The sequence below is a fragment of the Clytia hemisphaerica genome, unplaced genomic scaffold (genome assembly GCF_902728285.1).
Source record: "Clytia hemisphaerica strain Z4C2 unplaced genomic scaffold, Clytia hemisphaerica genome assembly, whole genome shotgun sequence".
In the NCBI taxonomy this organism is placed as follows: domain Eukaryota; kingdom Metazoa; phylum Cnidaria; class Hydrozoa; order Leptothecata; family Clytiidae; genus Clytia; species Clytia hemisphaerica.
In genome coordinates, this window is record NW_027103260.1 from 182,927 (window position 1) to 198,914 (window position 15,988).

The window sequence follows — 15,988 nt, forward strand, 5'->3', positions numbered from 1 at the left end:
AAGCTCAAAAGGGCTACACTCGAGACTCCTGTATGGAAAATGAAGCCACTTAATTTCCCATCCAGAACGCCCGCGCGTGGTTTTTACACAAATGCCAGATTGAAAGTAAAGTCTATCGCTCGATTTCAAAAAATGCAGTCCTCAAAAACAAAGGAACCACTTGATACGATCTGCCGTCACGATTGCGGCGCGTTCTAGGCGCATTCTGGATGGGAAATAAGTAGTTTCACTTTTTCTTCCCTGAGAAAGGTTAAAGATTCTACTCTAGCCCTTCGGGTTTTAAACTCAATGGTTTTACCATGTAAAAGTAAAAGGCAATTACGTGCATGTAAAGATGCAATTGCATTTTTACATGGCTTTTAAAATTTGGGGTCTAAAATAGCACTTCATGAACGTGAAAAATTTACTCATTGTTTTATCTTACGCACGCGCTTAAAGCCCTATTTATTTAAAATAGTCTTTTCACTCTTTGAAAAATTACATGCATGTAAAACAGCCATTTCATAGCCGAAGCCTTTCAAAGATAAAAATCACATGCTTAAATAACAGATTTTGGAGATCTTTTTTCAATGAAAGACCCCGAAGTTTAGACTTTGTCGCTCAACTAAGTAAACTAAAATTCCCAATTTCGAAAAGGTCGGTCTTAATCTTTCCTGCTATAAGTTTGTCAACTTTCCGCAATTACTCAATCCCCCATTCACGCAAGGAATCACATCTAATGATATTTAGTAAACGTTCGCTTGGGTGATTTGAAAATATTCCGGTGTGACTATTTAGGTACCATTTAGCTCTTTTTCTAGTGGCAAGGTTCACGATTCTTTGTTCATTGAAAAGACCAATAAAATTGCTTTTTCAGATACTGAGAGGTTAATGGACGACAACAAAGAGTACGTTTTTACACAATATGTATTTTATGGAGTAAATGGTCAAATTACAAGTCTAAATTTTCTGGCACAGCCTTACGCAATTTTAGAATTCAAAGACATTAAACTGGAATTTCAAACTTCGTCTTATCTATTGACTGAAATGAAAATCCAGAATGATTTGTATGGTCAGATAACGAATGGAGAGGCTTATTTGGCGAACACTTTGGTCGGTTTGATTGACCCTGATACTGAAACGTGTATACAAGATGTCAGCGAAAACTGTTTACCAAAACTTGTTGAAGAAGTAAAACTTTTCAGTTACACATTACGAAAGATTCCAATCTTCGATTATCTGAAAAGAAAGCAACGGCTTAACAAAATGAGGTTTTTATTGATCTTTCCAAAAGACAATAATGCAGCCGTCATAGCGACAGATGGTATGCATTGGATGAGACTCGAAGTGGTTGGTAAATTGAAAACTAATAGTAAGTGTATTTTGTAAGAAAGGTGTTTTTTTCAGAGTCTAACTAATACTCCCACTCGTAGATTAAGCTTGTCAAACTTAACATAACCCTTAAAAAAACATTATGTGTGAATTTAACACTCTTATTTGATCATTGAGGTTTAAAGATCCCAAACGTGCGTTCCTAACCTTGACTTTCGATCATACTTTGTTTAAAAAACATATGAATAAGAATTGAACAAAATTGAAAACAATCAGCTAAGTTCTATATTGTGAGAGATCCTAGCCAGTCGGTTTAATATTCCGACGAAAGCGTGAAACATTTTGATCTCATCCTCTGGCAAAAAAAAGTTTCTTAAAATATTTTTTACGTATAAGAAGTATAATCCATAGAGACCTGCGATTCAAACTAGATTAGGATAACGCTATCACTGTATCTCACTAACATTCTGCCGATTGATAATTTGAGGGTTTTGAATCCCAAGCTTTTCCAGGCAGGGTGTTAGGGAAATAAGGTGATAGACTCTCTACCTTCGCTCACATGTCAAACTAAAAACATTCAAATTATTTTAGCGGAACACCTTGCGTTTTTCCCCACTCCTTTACAAATCGAAAAGAAATCACCATTGATTTTCACAACTCGTCCTATCGATCTACGAAATGGGAACGAACTGCTGATCTCTTCTATGCATGGTTGCTGTGGCACCTTAATCATCTCCGTCAAAGGCATAACACGACCAGTATTTATCAAAGAATTGAAAAAATCTGATGAAAACACACAGTATACTTTCAATTGCCAATTAAATTATGCGGGTGCACATCAGGTAATAAAAACTTTTAACCTTTTTGTTACCATATTTCGTTTCAAATTATCTTTTTAGAAAAAAGGCTGTACAGGGTGTCCCGAAAATCGAGCTCGAACATGATTCTGAGTTTCTGAGTAGAAGGTTGTTGCGTGTGTTTAACAAAATGTAAAAAAATATATACCAACACAATCATTGTTTTTATAAGAGTCATTATGATTAAAAAATTGACTTTCTTTACAATTTTCATGACATTAAAGTTATTGAGAATTGTTTTTTGTAAAAGTTATTCATAAAAGATGTCTCGTGACAATTAATATGACACAGAGAGAAACTTTGATAAACAGTGCAAATTTAGTGAAACACACAAGAGCTTTCTTTCTATGGAAGTGGTACGACTTGATACTTTTTTTTCGAGACACCCTGTATGTACAAGCATGTTCATGGTACAAGTGACAAATATTTAAGTGGAAAAAAGAGATGTGATTACGTCAAATCATACGAGTTTTCAGAATTTGGACATGGGGTTGAAAAAGGGACTTTTCAGAAAATACATAATCCCGGGGGGGGGGTACTAGGGTTGGCGAATGAGGGGTATGTGCGTACGGGACCTCCGAAAACCGACCCTTAGAGAGACTAATTTAAAACTTTCTGATTTTTCCGACCCTTAGAGAGACTTTGAAAGGTGAAAAAACCGACCCTTACCGTCCGCACATACCCATCATCCATTTTTGCCTAATTACCCCCCCCCCCCGGGTACATAATGACATACATTTATCCTTACATGTTTAGCTTGTATTGGTTTATCTACCTACGAGTTTGGAAAGCTACCTTATTGTCGACAAAATTATTACCAAGGGAACGACATACGGTCCTTCTTTAAGTAAGTACAACAAAGGCATTGATTCCCTTTTTATTGATACCCCTAGTTTCTAAATTCAGCCATTTCTCAAATTAGAAAATATGTGAAAAATTTTCAAATGGAAAGAAGATCCCATACTTATGCGGGGGGGGGGGGGGGGGCGTACGGGGTTTGTGATTTCCGAAATACCGAATAATTTTGCCAAAATTTCCGCAATTCCATAAAAGAATACTTGCAATTCCGATACCGATTTTTTTGGGTATTTTTCCTCGTTTTGACTAATTTTTCATCAAATTTGATTTTTCATGTATGAATTCCGAAAAAAGGGGATAAAAACTTTATAATACCGAAATTTCAAAGCAAAACTTCATGGATTTCCGATACCGAAACACTTTCAGAATTCCGAAATACCGAAGGAATTTGGCCTGAATTCCGAAATTCCGAAGAAAAAAGGGTCGATTTCCGCAATTCTGAAAAACCGTACGCCCCCCCCCCACTTATGCTAGTTCCTCCTTTCTGTTAGTCTACACAATAGACAGCTCCAGGCTTTTAGGCCTTACTAGTAGAGTAGGAGTTTTATGCTCGAGACGAAGGAAGATATGACGTAGCCTACCTTTTTGTTTATTGTTAAATTGGTGTTACATGGTGTTACTTTGATAGGGTTAATTTTAACGTGGATTCAATTTCGTGAACCAGCCAAAAATCAGTGAGAAAAAGCCTGGAAAACGCCATTTTTGAGCCTAAAATATGATCCTTATAATTTCGCATGGATTTAATTTCGCGAGTCATCAATTTCACGCGATTTCGCGAGTTTTATTTTCACGAAAAAGTCAAAAATTCGCAAAAACACGAAATTGAATCTCCCGAAAATTAATCCAATTAGAGTATTATTTTATTATTCATTGTGTGAGATTGTATACTAAGATTGATTTATTTTTAATAGCTTCACTAACATGGTTGACTGAAATGGACAAGTTGTCCTATCCGATACCTGATATTATGAAAATAGCTTTGAGCATTTACGCAGACCCATCGAAAGATTTCGGTATTTATTGGTATTCAGTGAGTAATACTGGAACGATTAAAATTCCCGATCGTTACGGATTTCAAAATCGTGGTGAAAAGTTTTCACAATCATCTTCTCCTCCACATATACCGAAGATTAAAACAGTTTCAGACAAAATAGAATACACGATGTTTACAGTAATTGTAGATGTTAAAATTTCTCATGGTGAGGTTGGTGAGGAGTACCTCTTTCAATTCGGCAGAGAAGAATCAAACATCAACACGCATTTCACTGTCACCATTCAAAGTGGATTCATTTTTTTCAAGTAAGCATCTGTTCTTTTTAGGAAGTACCTACCTAAAGCCTAACTCAAAAATTAGATCATAAATTTTTTCTTGTAGTCGGGAAATCACAAACTGATTTTCATAGTCGAATATTTACAGTCAGCAACACTTTATCAAATGGCAAGAACTTCCATCTAGGAATTATTTCCCGAACAAGAAGATGGTGTTATCAACTTTCCCGATTTTTACCCGTCTCCCGCCATCTTTGTGCTCCTTTCGGGAATTATGTGCCGAATAATGGAAAAATGGAATTTTTTATCTTCACTACATTAGAAATCGGGAAATGGGATACGTTCTTCCTAATTTGTTAAAGCGACGTCAAAAGATCGAATGTATGGAGCCCGAAAACCTGGGCTCCAATAATTTGAAAAAGTCGCAAAGTGGAATAGTCATTACTGCGTAGAAAAGAAGCCTTGACAATACTTTCCATTTAAATATAGTGTTACCGAATGACTTGTTGAGTTTGGCAATTGTTTTTGTAGAACACAAGAAGATATGACGAACACATCAGCACGTGTTTTGAATGACCAGTGGACAACCGTTGCTATCAAAGGAGAGGTCGTGAATGGAACGCAACAATTGCAAATCTTTTTCGATTCTAAGGTAGGGACCACATCATCACCATGGGCCCCTGCGAACCGTTTGATGTGAGGAGGTAAAACTTTTGGGAAAATTGCCGCCCAACTTTATCTAAACACCTTAAAATGCTTCTTAATTGGATGAAAACAGGCTGCTGACTTCAAAAAAGATTTATGTTTGCAAAAAAATTGAAGGGTCGCGGCTTTCCGCTTTCCCCACCCCGCATAAGGAGCCCACGTTACACAAATTGTAGAATCAATGATAATTTATTTAGTAAATCTTTTGATTATAAACCCCTTATTAGTCCGAAAATTTCGGAACAGTGCTGCGAATTCCGGGGGGGGGGGGTACTTAGGCGAGTGAAGGGTACGGGTATGTGCCGCCCTTAAGGGTGCCTTTTTTGGGACTTGAAAGTTCCCTGTAAGGGTTGGAAAAAACAGAAAATTAAAATTCAGTCCAACTAAGGGAAGGGTCGGCAAAATAGTACGTTTCAACTATTTTTCCTTTGAAGATTAAAATTTGGTCAAATTAGTCCCAGCGCAAAAATCGCAAAATTTTCCTATTTTTTCCTTTTTAATCCCGCTAATAGTCAAAAGTCGGGTGGTACCTATCCGTCAGCTCGCAACCCTAGTATCCCCCCTGGGTATGAATTTAGCTGACATTTTGCACTCTTGCTATATCTAGCTGAATTCCTCGAGATCTTTTCTTTTTGGACCTACCTGTTGGTCCTATAAATTAACCTTTGTCCGTTCGTCCGTTCGTCCGTCCGTCTGTTACCAGCTTTTCTCTGGCTCATAAGTTTTTTTTGATTTTTGGCACAATGATGCAAAATGGTAATGCCCAACAAAATGTGACGGAGCCCGATTTTCGAAAAAAAATCATTTCCGGCCGAAAATGCCGGAAATATGCCGGAAAAACCGGTTTTTGGCATTTTCTCGAGATTTCATCATTAGTTTTTTCAGATTTTTTGCACAAAGATGCGTATTAGCAATGCCCAAAACATGGCAGAGTCCGATTTTTGAGAAAAATTCTTTTCCGGCCGAAAATGCCGGGAATATGCCGGAAATCGCCGTTTTTGCAGATTTTCATCGGACTTTTTCCTTATATTTCGTTGTTTTTTCACACAAAAACATTATTAATAGCAATGTCCACGATGAAGCATAGTTCAATTGTCGATAAAACTGATTTTTGAAGCCGGAACAGCCGATTTTCGCCGGAAAAACGGGATTTCTTGAATTTCTCGAGCTGTGCTTTAAATTTTTTTATTAAATTTTGCACACTGATGTAAAATGACAATACCTAAAAAGTGAGGAGCTCGATTTTCGAAAAACATTTTTTTCCGGCCGAAAATGCCGGAAATATGTCGGAAAAACTGTTTTTTTGGCATTTTCTCGAGATTTCATCATTAATTTTTTCTGATTTTTTGCTTAAAGATGCGTATTAATATTGCCTAAAATATGGCCAAGTTCGATTTTTGAGAAAAATTTTTTCCGGCTGAAAACACCGAAAATATGCCGGAAATCGCCGTTTTTCTGGATTTTTATTGGGCTTTTTCCTTATAATTGGTTATTTTTTCATTCAAAAACATTATTAATAGCAATGCCCACCATCAAGCATGTTTCAATTTTCAATAAAAGATAGCCGGAACTATTTAAAATTCGCCGGAACAACCTATTTTCGACGGAAAGACAGTATTTCTTGAATTTCTCGAGCTGTACTTTATATTTTTTATGAAATTTTGCACACTGATGCAAAATGACAATACCTAAAATGTGACAGAGCCCGATTCCCGAAAAACATTTCTTTCCGGCCGAAAATGCCGGAAATATGCCGGAAAAACCGGATTTTTGACATTTTCTCGAATTTTCATTCATAGTTTTTTCTATTTTTTTGCAGAGAGATGCGTTTTCGCAATGCTTAAAACATGGCCGAGTTCGATTTTTGAGAATTTTTTTTTCCGGTTGAAAATGCCGGAAATCGCCGTTTTTGCAGATTTTCATTACATTTTTTTCCTTGTATGTTTTTGACACAAAAACATTATTGATAACAATGCTCACCATCAAGTATGATTCAATTGTCAATAAAAATGATTTATGCGACCAGAACTTTCTATTTATTTTTCCCCTACAACCCTTCCCTCTTCCCTTATCAACAATCAATGATGAATTTGTTGCGTTATGCATTTTCGCTAAACGCTATATTTTCTGACTGATTTTTTTCTCCTCGCATTGCTATCTAACTTTCATCATCATCAGGTAGGTCCATTCAGCATCTAGCTTGTTTTAAATGATTCTCGACCCTAAGAAGGATTTCTCACAACTCTTCAGTTAAATAAAAATGCTAAATTTTACCCCAGTAGGCAAAACGCTTGTCTATCTATCATAGTTTCACTTTTCTAAATTATAGTCTGATTTTCAGGGTTGAATAAAAGAAGTTCATACATACTTTCATTATCCTCTTCCAATAGCTTGCTTCGACACTAACCTTACCAAAAACGGTCCAGAGCTATACTAACGGATATGTAAGGCTTGCGCTTTACCATTTCAACGGATTCCTTTCATGTTTCCGATATTATGCAAGTGCTCTTGATGATAAATATGACTTAGTGAATGCACAACCTTGTTCTCATCTGTACGGTAAGCCTCCATCTACACTCAAGACTTTTATCTTTCATCCTTAAGATAAGCTAAATGTCTACCTTACTTCAGCAAGATTTAGAAAACCAGGATCTTTCTAGTCTTATTAACTCCATCAGTAAACGTTCGACGTCATGAACAATTTGGAACTAATTTTCGCGCGAATTAATTTCAGCGTTTTTTGTGGTTTCTCCAAAAATTTGAATACAATTTTTTCCAATCTTATCGAAAAAATTTGAAAAACCGCTAGGAAAATGAAAGAAATTGTCCGAAAAAGGGCAAAACCGCGAAAATTAAAAGCCGCGAAATGCAATTTTTCCAAATTTTTTTTTTCGACCGCGAATATTAGTTCCCGCGAAAATTAGTTCCAATAAGGTAAAATAGCTTGGCAAATAATTCGAGTTATTTAGACGTTTGACTTATGCGAGGTTTCTTCTAATGGTTATATCGGTTTCATATATCGGGATTTACCAACTTTGTTGTTTTCAGCATACACGGCAGCAAAGACAGACTGTCATGCTAAATTTGAGACGTTCCAAGCACCGCAACTTTCATGTCAATTAACTTGGGAAAATTACATTAGAAGGTCCGACTTAGAACTTTGTAAGTGTAATACATATTTTGCTAGTTTTTGACTTGCTCAACAATGACAGCATTTAACAAAACTCCTACCATTCGCTTGAAGAGCATTTTTTTCAACAAAAGAAAGAACAACTTGTCGTTCTTTTTGAAATGTTCGTTCTTTTTTAATGTTACGAAGTAGGCACTTTCTCCCCCTCCAAGACATTACCGAGTTTATGCATGTGTGTTTTTCAGCGACGGAGACGGTAAAATTCGAATTTTCTACATCCTGACTGACTGAGGACGACGTTGAATCAGCACTTTTACGTCCTTGTCCTCGGTTTTGCGGGTCAGAGATGCGAGTTATTCCAAACCACTTCAAAGTGGAATTGACGTTAATTGCGTAGAAAAAACGTGGGTGACGTCTTGTATAGGCTACGAATGTTCAGAAATTAGAAATCACATAGTCACATTAATATTGTCTAAGGAACGACCATGCAAACGTGTCAAATGATTCAAATCCATATATATTTTTTATTTTCTAATTACAGTGCATAATAACTTCCCTCCGTATGACGGCACAAGTCGTCTTGGTTATTTTATCAATCGAACTGTGAGCTCGTATGACTTGTTCACTAATAACAATGACATGTCAATCGAAGAGGGAATTATTGATTTCGCGATGTGTAACGCAAAACATCAAAAATTGGATCACCAACTTTCCATGGAACCTTGTTTTGAAAGGCTTGAAGATTGTCAGGAGAAAATGTTCAGTTTAGGAATAGTATTTCGAATAACGAAATTAGGTACCAGTGAACAACAAATTGTTAGCATCGGTGGATATCGTTTGAGTATTTGGTGGAATATGCAGAACCAAACTATTTGTAGTTTGAGCTGGAATTTGAACACAAAAGAAGCATTCAAAATAGAATTCATCTGTCCTTTCGAAGTATGGACCTTCATGGAATTTTTCATTTTCGAAGATCGCGTTGTTTATTATTTGAACAATGAAATGTACACTGTGATCAATCTACAAGAAGCTGGTTATCATGAAGATTTTCAAGTCCAACTGGCTGATGAGGATCTAGACATTTGTTTTGACGAAGTTACCTACTTGTTCCCTTGGAGAGAATATATATTTTCAAAATATGAAATATATTATACGTTCTTCCGATTTCGTAAGTCGGTCGTTCTTACTTATTTTGTGATTTTTAAATTGTTTTTCTAATATGCTTACTTTATTCACTTATTGATTAAAATGGGCTTAAAATTAGTATTTTTGACAGTTCGTGTTTTTAAATTGTTCCTAGATTTTTGTCGAGAAATCGAGCCCCGTAATCTTTTAAAATTGTTTTTAGTGCAAATAGAAAAGGGGATTGACTCCATGACTTCCGGCTCCGCCGAAGGCAACCAGATGAATATACTTACTTACCTTATCGGCCCTTTTTGGCGTTATTTTTGGGCTCGTGGCGTAATAAGGGCCGGTATTAAATTAGGGCCGGCGTAAAAAAGGCCGATAAGGTATATGAAAAAAGCTTGTTTTCCTAAGAAAGAAATTTTTGTATTTGTTGAAGTGAACTTTTTTAATTTTTTTTCTTCAGATCTTGCTTTTCAAATGAAATTACCAACAATTACGGTGGAAGTGATCTGTCACAATGTCACATGGCACAACGACTTGCTCGATGATCGCAACTTCAAACAGCAAGCTATTTCAAAGATCGTCATAGAAGCTGTAAGAGATTTCTTTGTCGTGGTTAGATTCTCCTAGCTGAATCAACTTGTGTACATTAAAGACACTTTTATTCATTTTCACAAACACCTAGACACATATGTTTATCAATTTATGAAATAGGGAGATGATTTCCATAATCCCCATTCATTCAAAAAGTCTCTAGTTGCTCCCAGCCTGGATTTCTCATCAGCTTTTGGTTTATGTTGGGAAAGGGTTCTTTGTCTTTGTCACCAGGACAAGCAACATTCTTTAACTTTTCTATTTTCTTCCAGTTAAGTGATTTGTATGGAACACCACTCTTGCCATCGTCTGCCAGCACTTTCAGGTAAGCCTAACACTAATTAGTACTTACGTTTTAAATTTCCGATATTATATTTCACAGGCGAGATAAAATCTTTTTTACAAAACACATTTTCACCAGAATCCTTTACCAGCAGATATTTTCAGTACAAAAAGTAGAAAAGCAACTCCAAAAATATATCCAAAAAGCTTTAAAGCTTGTTTCTAGATTGAAGCTTGTTTTTAGATTGAAAAAAAAATTATTTGTCTTATTGATGATTTAGCAAAGAATCGAAAATTTGACGTTTTTACATCACTTGTGTCATTCTTGTTCATGTTTTGAATTTCGAACCTACAAGATGCATATTTTTGAAGTTGCTTTTTTACTTTTTATTTTCACGTCTTCTTTTATTTCTTCCTTCCCACCTATAGCTTGTATGAATCAGAGAAAACCAAGGTATCCGTTGAGCTCCACTTTAGATATTTTTTGGGCAGAGAGCCTGCATCAATTCTCTACGAATCGTCACAAGACCACGTGTTTCAGATGCGACATTACACTGTCCTGCTCTCCACACAAACGACCAAATCAACCTGTGAGTTGCCAACATTTTCTTCTTAGGTTTATTAATATTCCATAAGACTTAATTACAATAATGATCCATTGAATCTACTTTAGGCGTACAAACTTTCGCGAGCAGAAACTTTCGCGAATTTTAGTCCTTTTCGCGAAAATAAATGTCTTTGAAAATTCTTGAAAGGACCATTCGCGAAAGATTTATGGCACTTTTTAGCCTGTTAAAGCCTCATAAGTCAAAAGACAAAAGTTCATCAACCCGATTCAAGAGGTATTTGTCTCTATAAGCCTTTCTTTTCGTCTGAAAATGTTCATTTTTATGTCTCGATTCGCCAAAGTTTATGCTGGCGAAAAAAGATTTTTCGTAATGTCGTAAATATATAGCGTTCAGTTTGAGGTCGTTGTTGTTATTTTCTGCCCGCACAGTTTGATTATTAGCCCGAGAGTGTCATTTGGGCCCGACGCGAAGCGGAGGGCGCAAATGGCACTAGAGGGCTAATAATCAAACTGCAAGGGCAGAATTAATGACAACAACGAACGAAAGCTTAACGCTATTACTATTATTATCCATATCGGAAATTCAAACAACGTTTTTTTCTAGCGTCAGCCAAGTCTTTTCGCTTCAATGCAATGACTCCAACAAGTTTTGAGTACCCTTGCGAGCGGGCCGCAAATGACCAAAAAGTGTTTTTTTTTCTGACGTCGGTTTAGTCTCACCGCTTCAATGCAACGACTTCAATAAAGTTCCGAGCGGGCCGCAAATGACGTTATCGCCCTATAACCAGGGCGGTTAATGATATTTCAGCCCTCTGAAGCACGACGCCTTAGTTTTCTCAGCGCGGGTATGACTATTTGAGTCATAGAACCTTTCAATACCGCCCGCCGTTCGAATCTTTAATGCCTTACTTAATGACCGCTATATGGATAATAATTTCGTAATAATGTCGTAAATTTCGCGATTTTTTGACCTTACGAAAGTTTCTGTTCGCTAAAGGTTTGTACGCCTAATAATGAGCGTTATGCTGGTTTGGGGAGAAGAAAACGTATATTTCCGAACGTGTTTAAACTCTCTTTCGTCATGCAAAAGCAAGGAGATCCTTAGATTCACTTCACCATACGAAATGTGGAGCAAATTTCAAGACACAGCTTTCTTTTGCCTGGGAAACATTTTTCTCTATCTAGTATTTCGCCTGTATCTCATTGCAAGTGATCACCGAACTCTAAAATAATGCCTGGAATGAACTTTTATTGAAAACGTCAATTTCCATAGCTCAGGCTTAACAATGAAATCTTTTTTTTTTAATATCGACAATTTTAAAACACAGGCTGATTTCACTTTTAACAGAAATGCTATAACGATATACGTTCCAGTCTTCCTTTTAGATTTCAGTGATACCGTGTAGGTGTAATATCCAAAGTTCAAACACGCAAGGGAATGTAGGTTTGATTGTGTTATAGACAGGATCACTGAAGATGCCAGATACCTTGTTCGATTTAAGGAGACATTTTAATTGCATTGTCGAGTTATGGGGACTCCACTGTATTAACACTAATAATTTAATTGTACATGCTTGCACAGTGTCTAAATGAAGGGAAATATTTTCAACTGTCCATTTTTAAAACATCCAATGCTCGAGGTTTACATTAATAGACTAGTGCTCAAAGGCCTTAAATACACGGAGATGTACTTCCATGTCTTTCTGTGATTATAACACTTGTCTGTCCCTGAAGAAGGACCTTTGAATGTGGGTAAGAATTTTCCTCGCTATCTGTTTTCAGTGCCCTACAATACGAGGTTCAATTTCGAGGTTACTTACACCGAAGATCCCAAACCGAGTTACGTCATCCAAATTCTTGATGGACCTACTCTCAACCATCAGTACGAAAAAGGTTACTTCATAATTGCACGTAATGAAGATTTAGATGAAAATGCTTTCGAGGAGCAAGTTTTGGTTGGAAGCACAGAAATCTTTCATCTACAAAGTGTTTATCTTTGTAAAGTTGAAGTTAGTTTTTGGGTACGAAGAATGACACATTTTGGATTTGGTCCATCAAGTTCAAAAGTCACTTTTCAAGGTGGAGAATCAGGTGAGACCCCAAACAATAAAACTGTTACTGTTACGCTCTCTAATTCGGCGACCATTCGATAGGCTCTTATTCGATGAAATTTAAAGTCCCCTTCAACAAGAAATTCTCGTAAACGACGCTCCCTTATTCGATAAGCTCCATTACTTGATGAAAATCCAATTCCCCTTGAAGATCGAATTAGAGAGCGTCAACTGTATAAGTAAGAAAGTCTGTGACCTCAGTCGGAGGCTACCTGAAGGCTCCTCTTTCAATAGCTATCTACCCGAAGATAGGAAAGGCCACCACATTTTCTCCCTGAATTGCTCGACTTACCCTTGATCATACTCTTAATTGCTGAGCATCAAGCAGAGAGGCATCAAGTACCATTTTGGGAATTTTTGGTATGATTCGGCCGGGGGTTGAACCCACAACCTTGCGCACCGTAGCCGGATGCTCTACCACTGCACTACTGTCGTCGAAATATACTTATTTTTATAAAAGCCAGTTTACCGAATGAAATTATTTTTAAAAGTATTCGTTTTTCGTTTTAGGGAACGTCTACCCGACAAATATAACGGAGTTCCGCCAGCTCAACCAATCAGCTATGAGTATTGCATGGCAGAAATATCCCGAGGACATAATGTGTGCAAACTTTCGTCTTTTTCGACTGTTAATCGAAGAAACTTTGAACTCTTCAAACGTTCAAACGTTTGAGTACGTGGAAAATGCTAACAACACAGTAGTGATCGATACTTTGAAGTCATACACGAGATATTCTTTATATTTGTACGCTGTGAACGAAGTCAGTAAAGGAACACCAGCTATTGTCAACTTTCGCACAAATTCATCAGGTGTGGTGGTTTTCCCCATGAGATGACTTGTTATTTATAATTTACACGTTTTTTTACAAGAACATCGAAAACATCCAAAGTCTTCGGACGTTTTTAACCTTTTGAGTTTTAAGCCTAAAAATGTTCTTAACATGTTCTTATTTTCACCATTTGTGAGTATTTTCTGTCCATTTTCCTAAGAAATCGGATGTTTTAGAGTCCGCAAAGCCTTTAAAATGTTTTTAACTTGTTCTTAATATTTTGGCTTTCGAAGCCTTATGTTCTTATAGTTTGCTCTTATAAAAAAACGTGTATTTCTAGGAGTCCTTTCTGTTTTTTCGCAATGACATGACGTAGGCTTTCAGTCAAACAAAGCATTAAGGTTTACCTCGTTAGGTTTAAGTATTGTGTGCAATGAAACTTTTAGTTAGATACTTCTTGTTTTCGAATCAAAATGGCTAAACCTTACGTTCTCAGGGGTGTTGGAAAATTTTGTAGGAGAGCACAATTTTGTTACGAAGTAATTTTCTTATTGTTAGTGTTATTATTAGTATCTTAGTGTTATAAATAGATAATTATTTGTCATAATGATCTGCTCTCCTACACAAATTTACCGACACCCCTGAGAATGCTACTGCATTATTACTCCCGACAAGGGGAATTTTTATCCCGGAACACGTAGGAACGGGCGCACAACAGCCCTGGCTATTAGCTAGTTAGTGGTTATAAAACTTCTTACTTTTCCGAAAACAACTAAAAACAACGCGTGATTTCTTACAGCACCTGACTTCTCTCCCAGTCTCCAAAATCTCACCTACAACAAAGAAACCGGAACTTTCGAAATTGCAATCTCACCTTATCCAGACGATAAAGAAATCTACAACGATTTAGACCGACCAAATTTCTTCATCAATTTTCGATCACCAATAGATGAACAATGGACATGGTTTGATATTAATGCTAATGAAATTAACGTGACTGACGCAACAAGTTTTTCTCTTGAATATGATGATGTTGGATTTGTGGTCTACAATGTTTCTTTAGGTGCCACAAACCAGTATGGAGATGCGCCAACTGAAGACTATTGTTATTTGTCGCCACAGGCCGGTAAGCAAATTTTATGATATTTTATCTTCTCAAGTCACGTTCTTTCTCTTTTTCTCTGACTATGTGCAGTAGCGTAGCCAAGAGGGACGCAAAATTTATGTAGGAGAGAAGATTTTTATGTCATTATAATTATCTTTTGATACCATAAATAGATAATTACAGTATCATAAAAATCTTCTCTCCTACACAAATTTTGCGCCCCTCTTGGCTACGCTACTGATGTGGATGATGTCTTGTGGATCGAATCTTGTGAGTTCCTTTTTTTCAAAATTTGGAGGAAAAGACTCGCGTATCTCAATTACCGTAGCTTCGTATAATATCGACATACCTTGTCTAATTCCGCCATAGTAACTATCTGGTCTGCAAAGTAGTTACAAGTAGTTAGCGTAATTTTTTAAACAGCTTATTCAGAAGGCTTATCTATAAACATTTTAAAGACCAGATAGTTGCCATGACGGAATTAGACAAGGTATATCGGCATTACACGAAGCTACGATAGGGAAAGGGGTTATAGTATTAGGGAATTTGGAAGAGCTTCCAAAAAAATAGCGCACATACTCCTTTTCCTTCATCTCCAAGTTGACATAAGCACAATCACTTAACAATTTTTTTGAATTTTTCATAGACATACCTATCTTTTCCCTGTTCATCGAAAGTAAGGATCTTTCTGAGGAAAACGATCAAAGTCCAACTATCGAGCTCACTCTTGCTGGTAACGAAAGTGCTCACGAAAACATGTTCGTAACAAGATACGTTGTTAATCTTCAGTTCGAGAGTGAAGAAAATGTTTTACAGTTAGAGATATCTCACACAAATGCAACGATTGAGTATTGGAATCAAGCAGATAGACTTATTGAATGTTCGAATGTTGGACCAACTCCACGTGTAGCAAAACCAGTAACGAAAGAAATGCAGTTGAATCGTTACTATGTGAACTATACGTTGATGGTTAGGATTTGCAATGGAGGTCAATGTAACCTAGGGAGTTGGGATGTACCGAGTACCTTTCAAACGCCAGCTCATAAGCCAATGTGTATGGTTGAAAATCTTGAATTTGAGGTGATTGTGTTGCACTTATCCATGGTCTTTTATAGGCTTTTGTCTATTAGCTGTAGTTCTTGTTGAGGTCTGTGGTTGGGCTCTTTATTATATGCAGACGTTAGACGTTTTCGGACCCCGGGTTTACACGTTTCTGTATTTAACAGAAACTCTTTCAAGGGTGTGCGCCGACTAATACATAAATGAAACCATATGTTAGAAAATTATTGGAAAGTTGTGA

General features: G+C 36.7%; 1 protein-coding gene and 1 long non-coding RNA gene across 2 annotated transcripts; both read left to right on the forward strand.

Annotated features, from left to right (window-relative positions):
* Positions 1-1,314: 1,314 nt before the first annotated feature.
* On the forward strand, positions 1,315-3,961 carry LOC136798931 (uncharacterized). The gene is made up of 4 exons (XR_010845458.1): positions 1,315-1,351; positions 1,903-2,153; positions 2,925-3,015; positions 3,938-3,961. It is a non-coding gene; the product is annotated as an uncharacterized lncRNA (long non-coding RNA).
* LOC136799082 (uncharacterized) lies at positions 3,961-14,726 on the forward strand. Its single transcript, XM_067055768.1, has 11 exons — positions 3,961-4,325; positions 4,827-4,947; positions 7,391-7,559; positions 8,049-8,162; positions 8,672-9,298; positions 9,722-9,852; positions 10,125-10,177; positions 10,564-10,724; positions 12,485-12,793; positions 13,324-13,623; positions 14,383-14,726. Exons 1-11 carry the CDS (start codon positions 3,961-3,963, stop codon positions 14,724-14,726), a joined length of 2,694 nt encoding a protein of 897 aa, XP_066911869.1.
* Positions 14,727-15,988: the final 1,262 nt, after the last annotated feature.

Excerpts from the sequence above, each read along its gene's own strand:
- LOC136799082 (XM_067055768.1), top strand. The coding sequence starts at position 3,961 with ATGGACAAGTTGTCCTATCCGATACCTGATATTATGAAAATAGCTTTG. Across the intron at positions 10,178-10,563 it reads TCGTCTGCCAGCACTTTCAG|CTTGTATGAATCAGAGAAAA; the intron begins GTAAGCCTAACA and ends TCCCACCTATAG. Across the intron at positions 13,624-14,382 it reads CTTTCGCACAAATTCATCAG|CACCTGACTTCTCTCCCAGT; the intron begins GTGTGGTGGTTT and ends GATTTCTTACAG.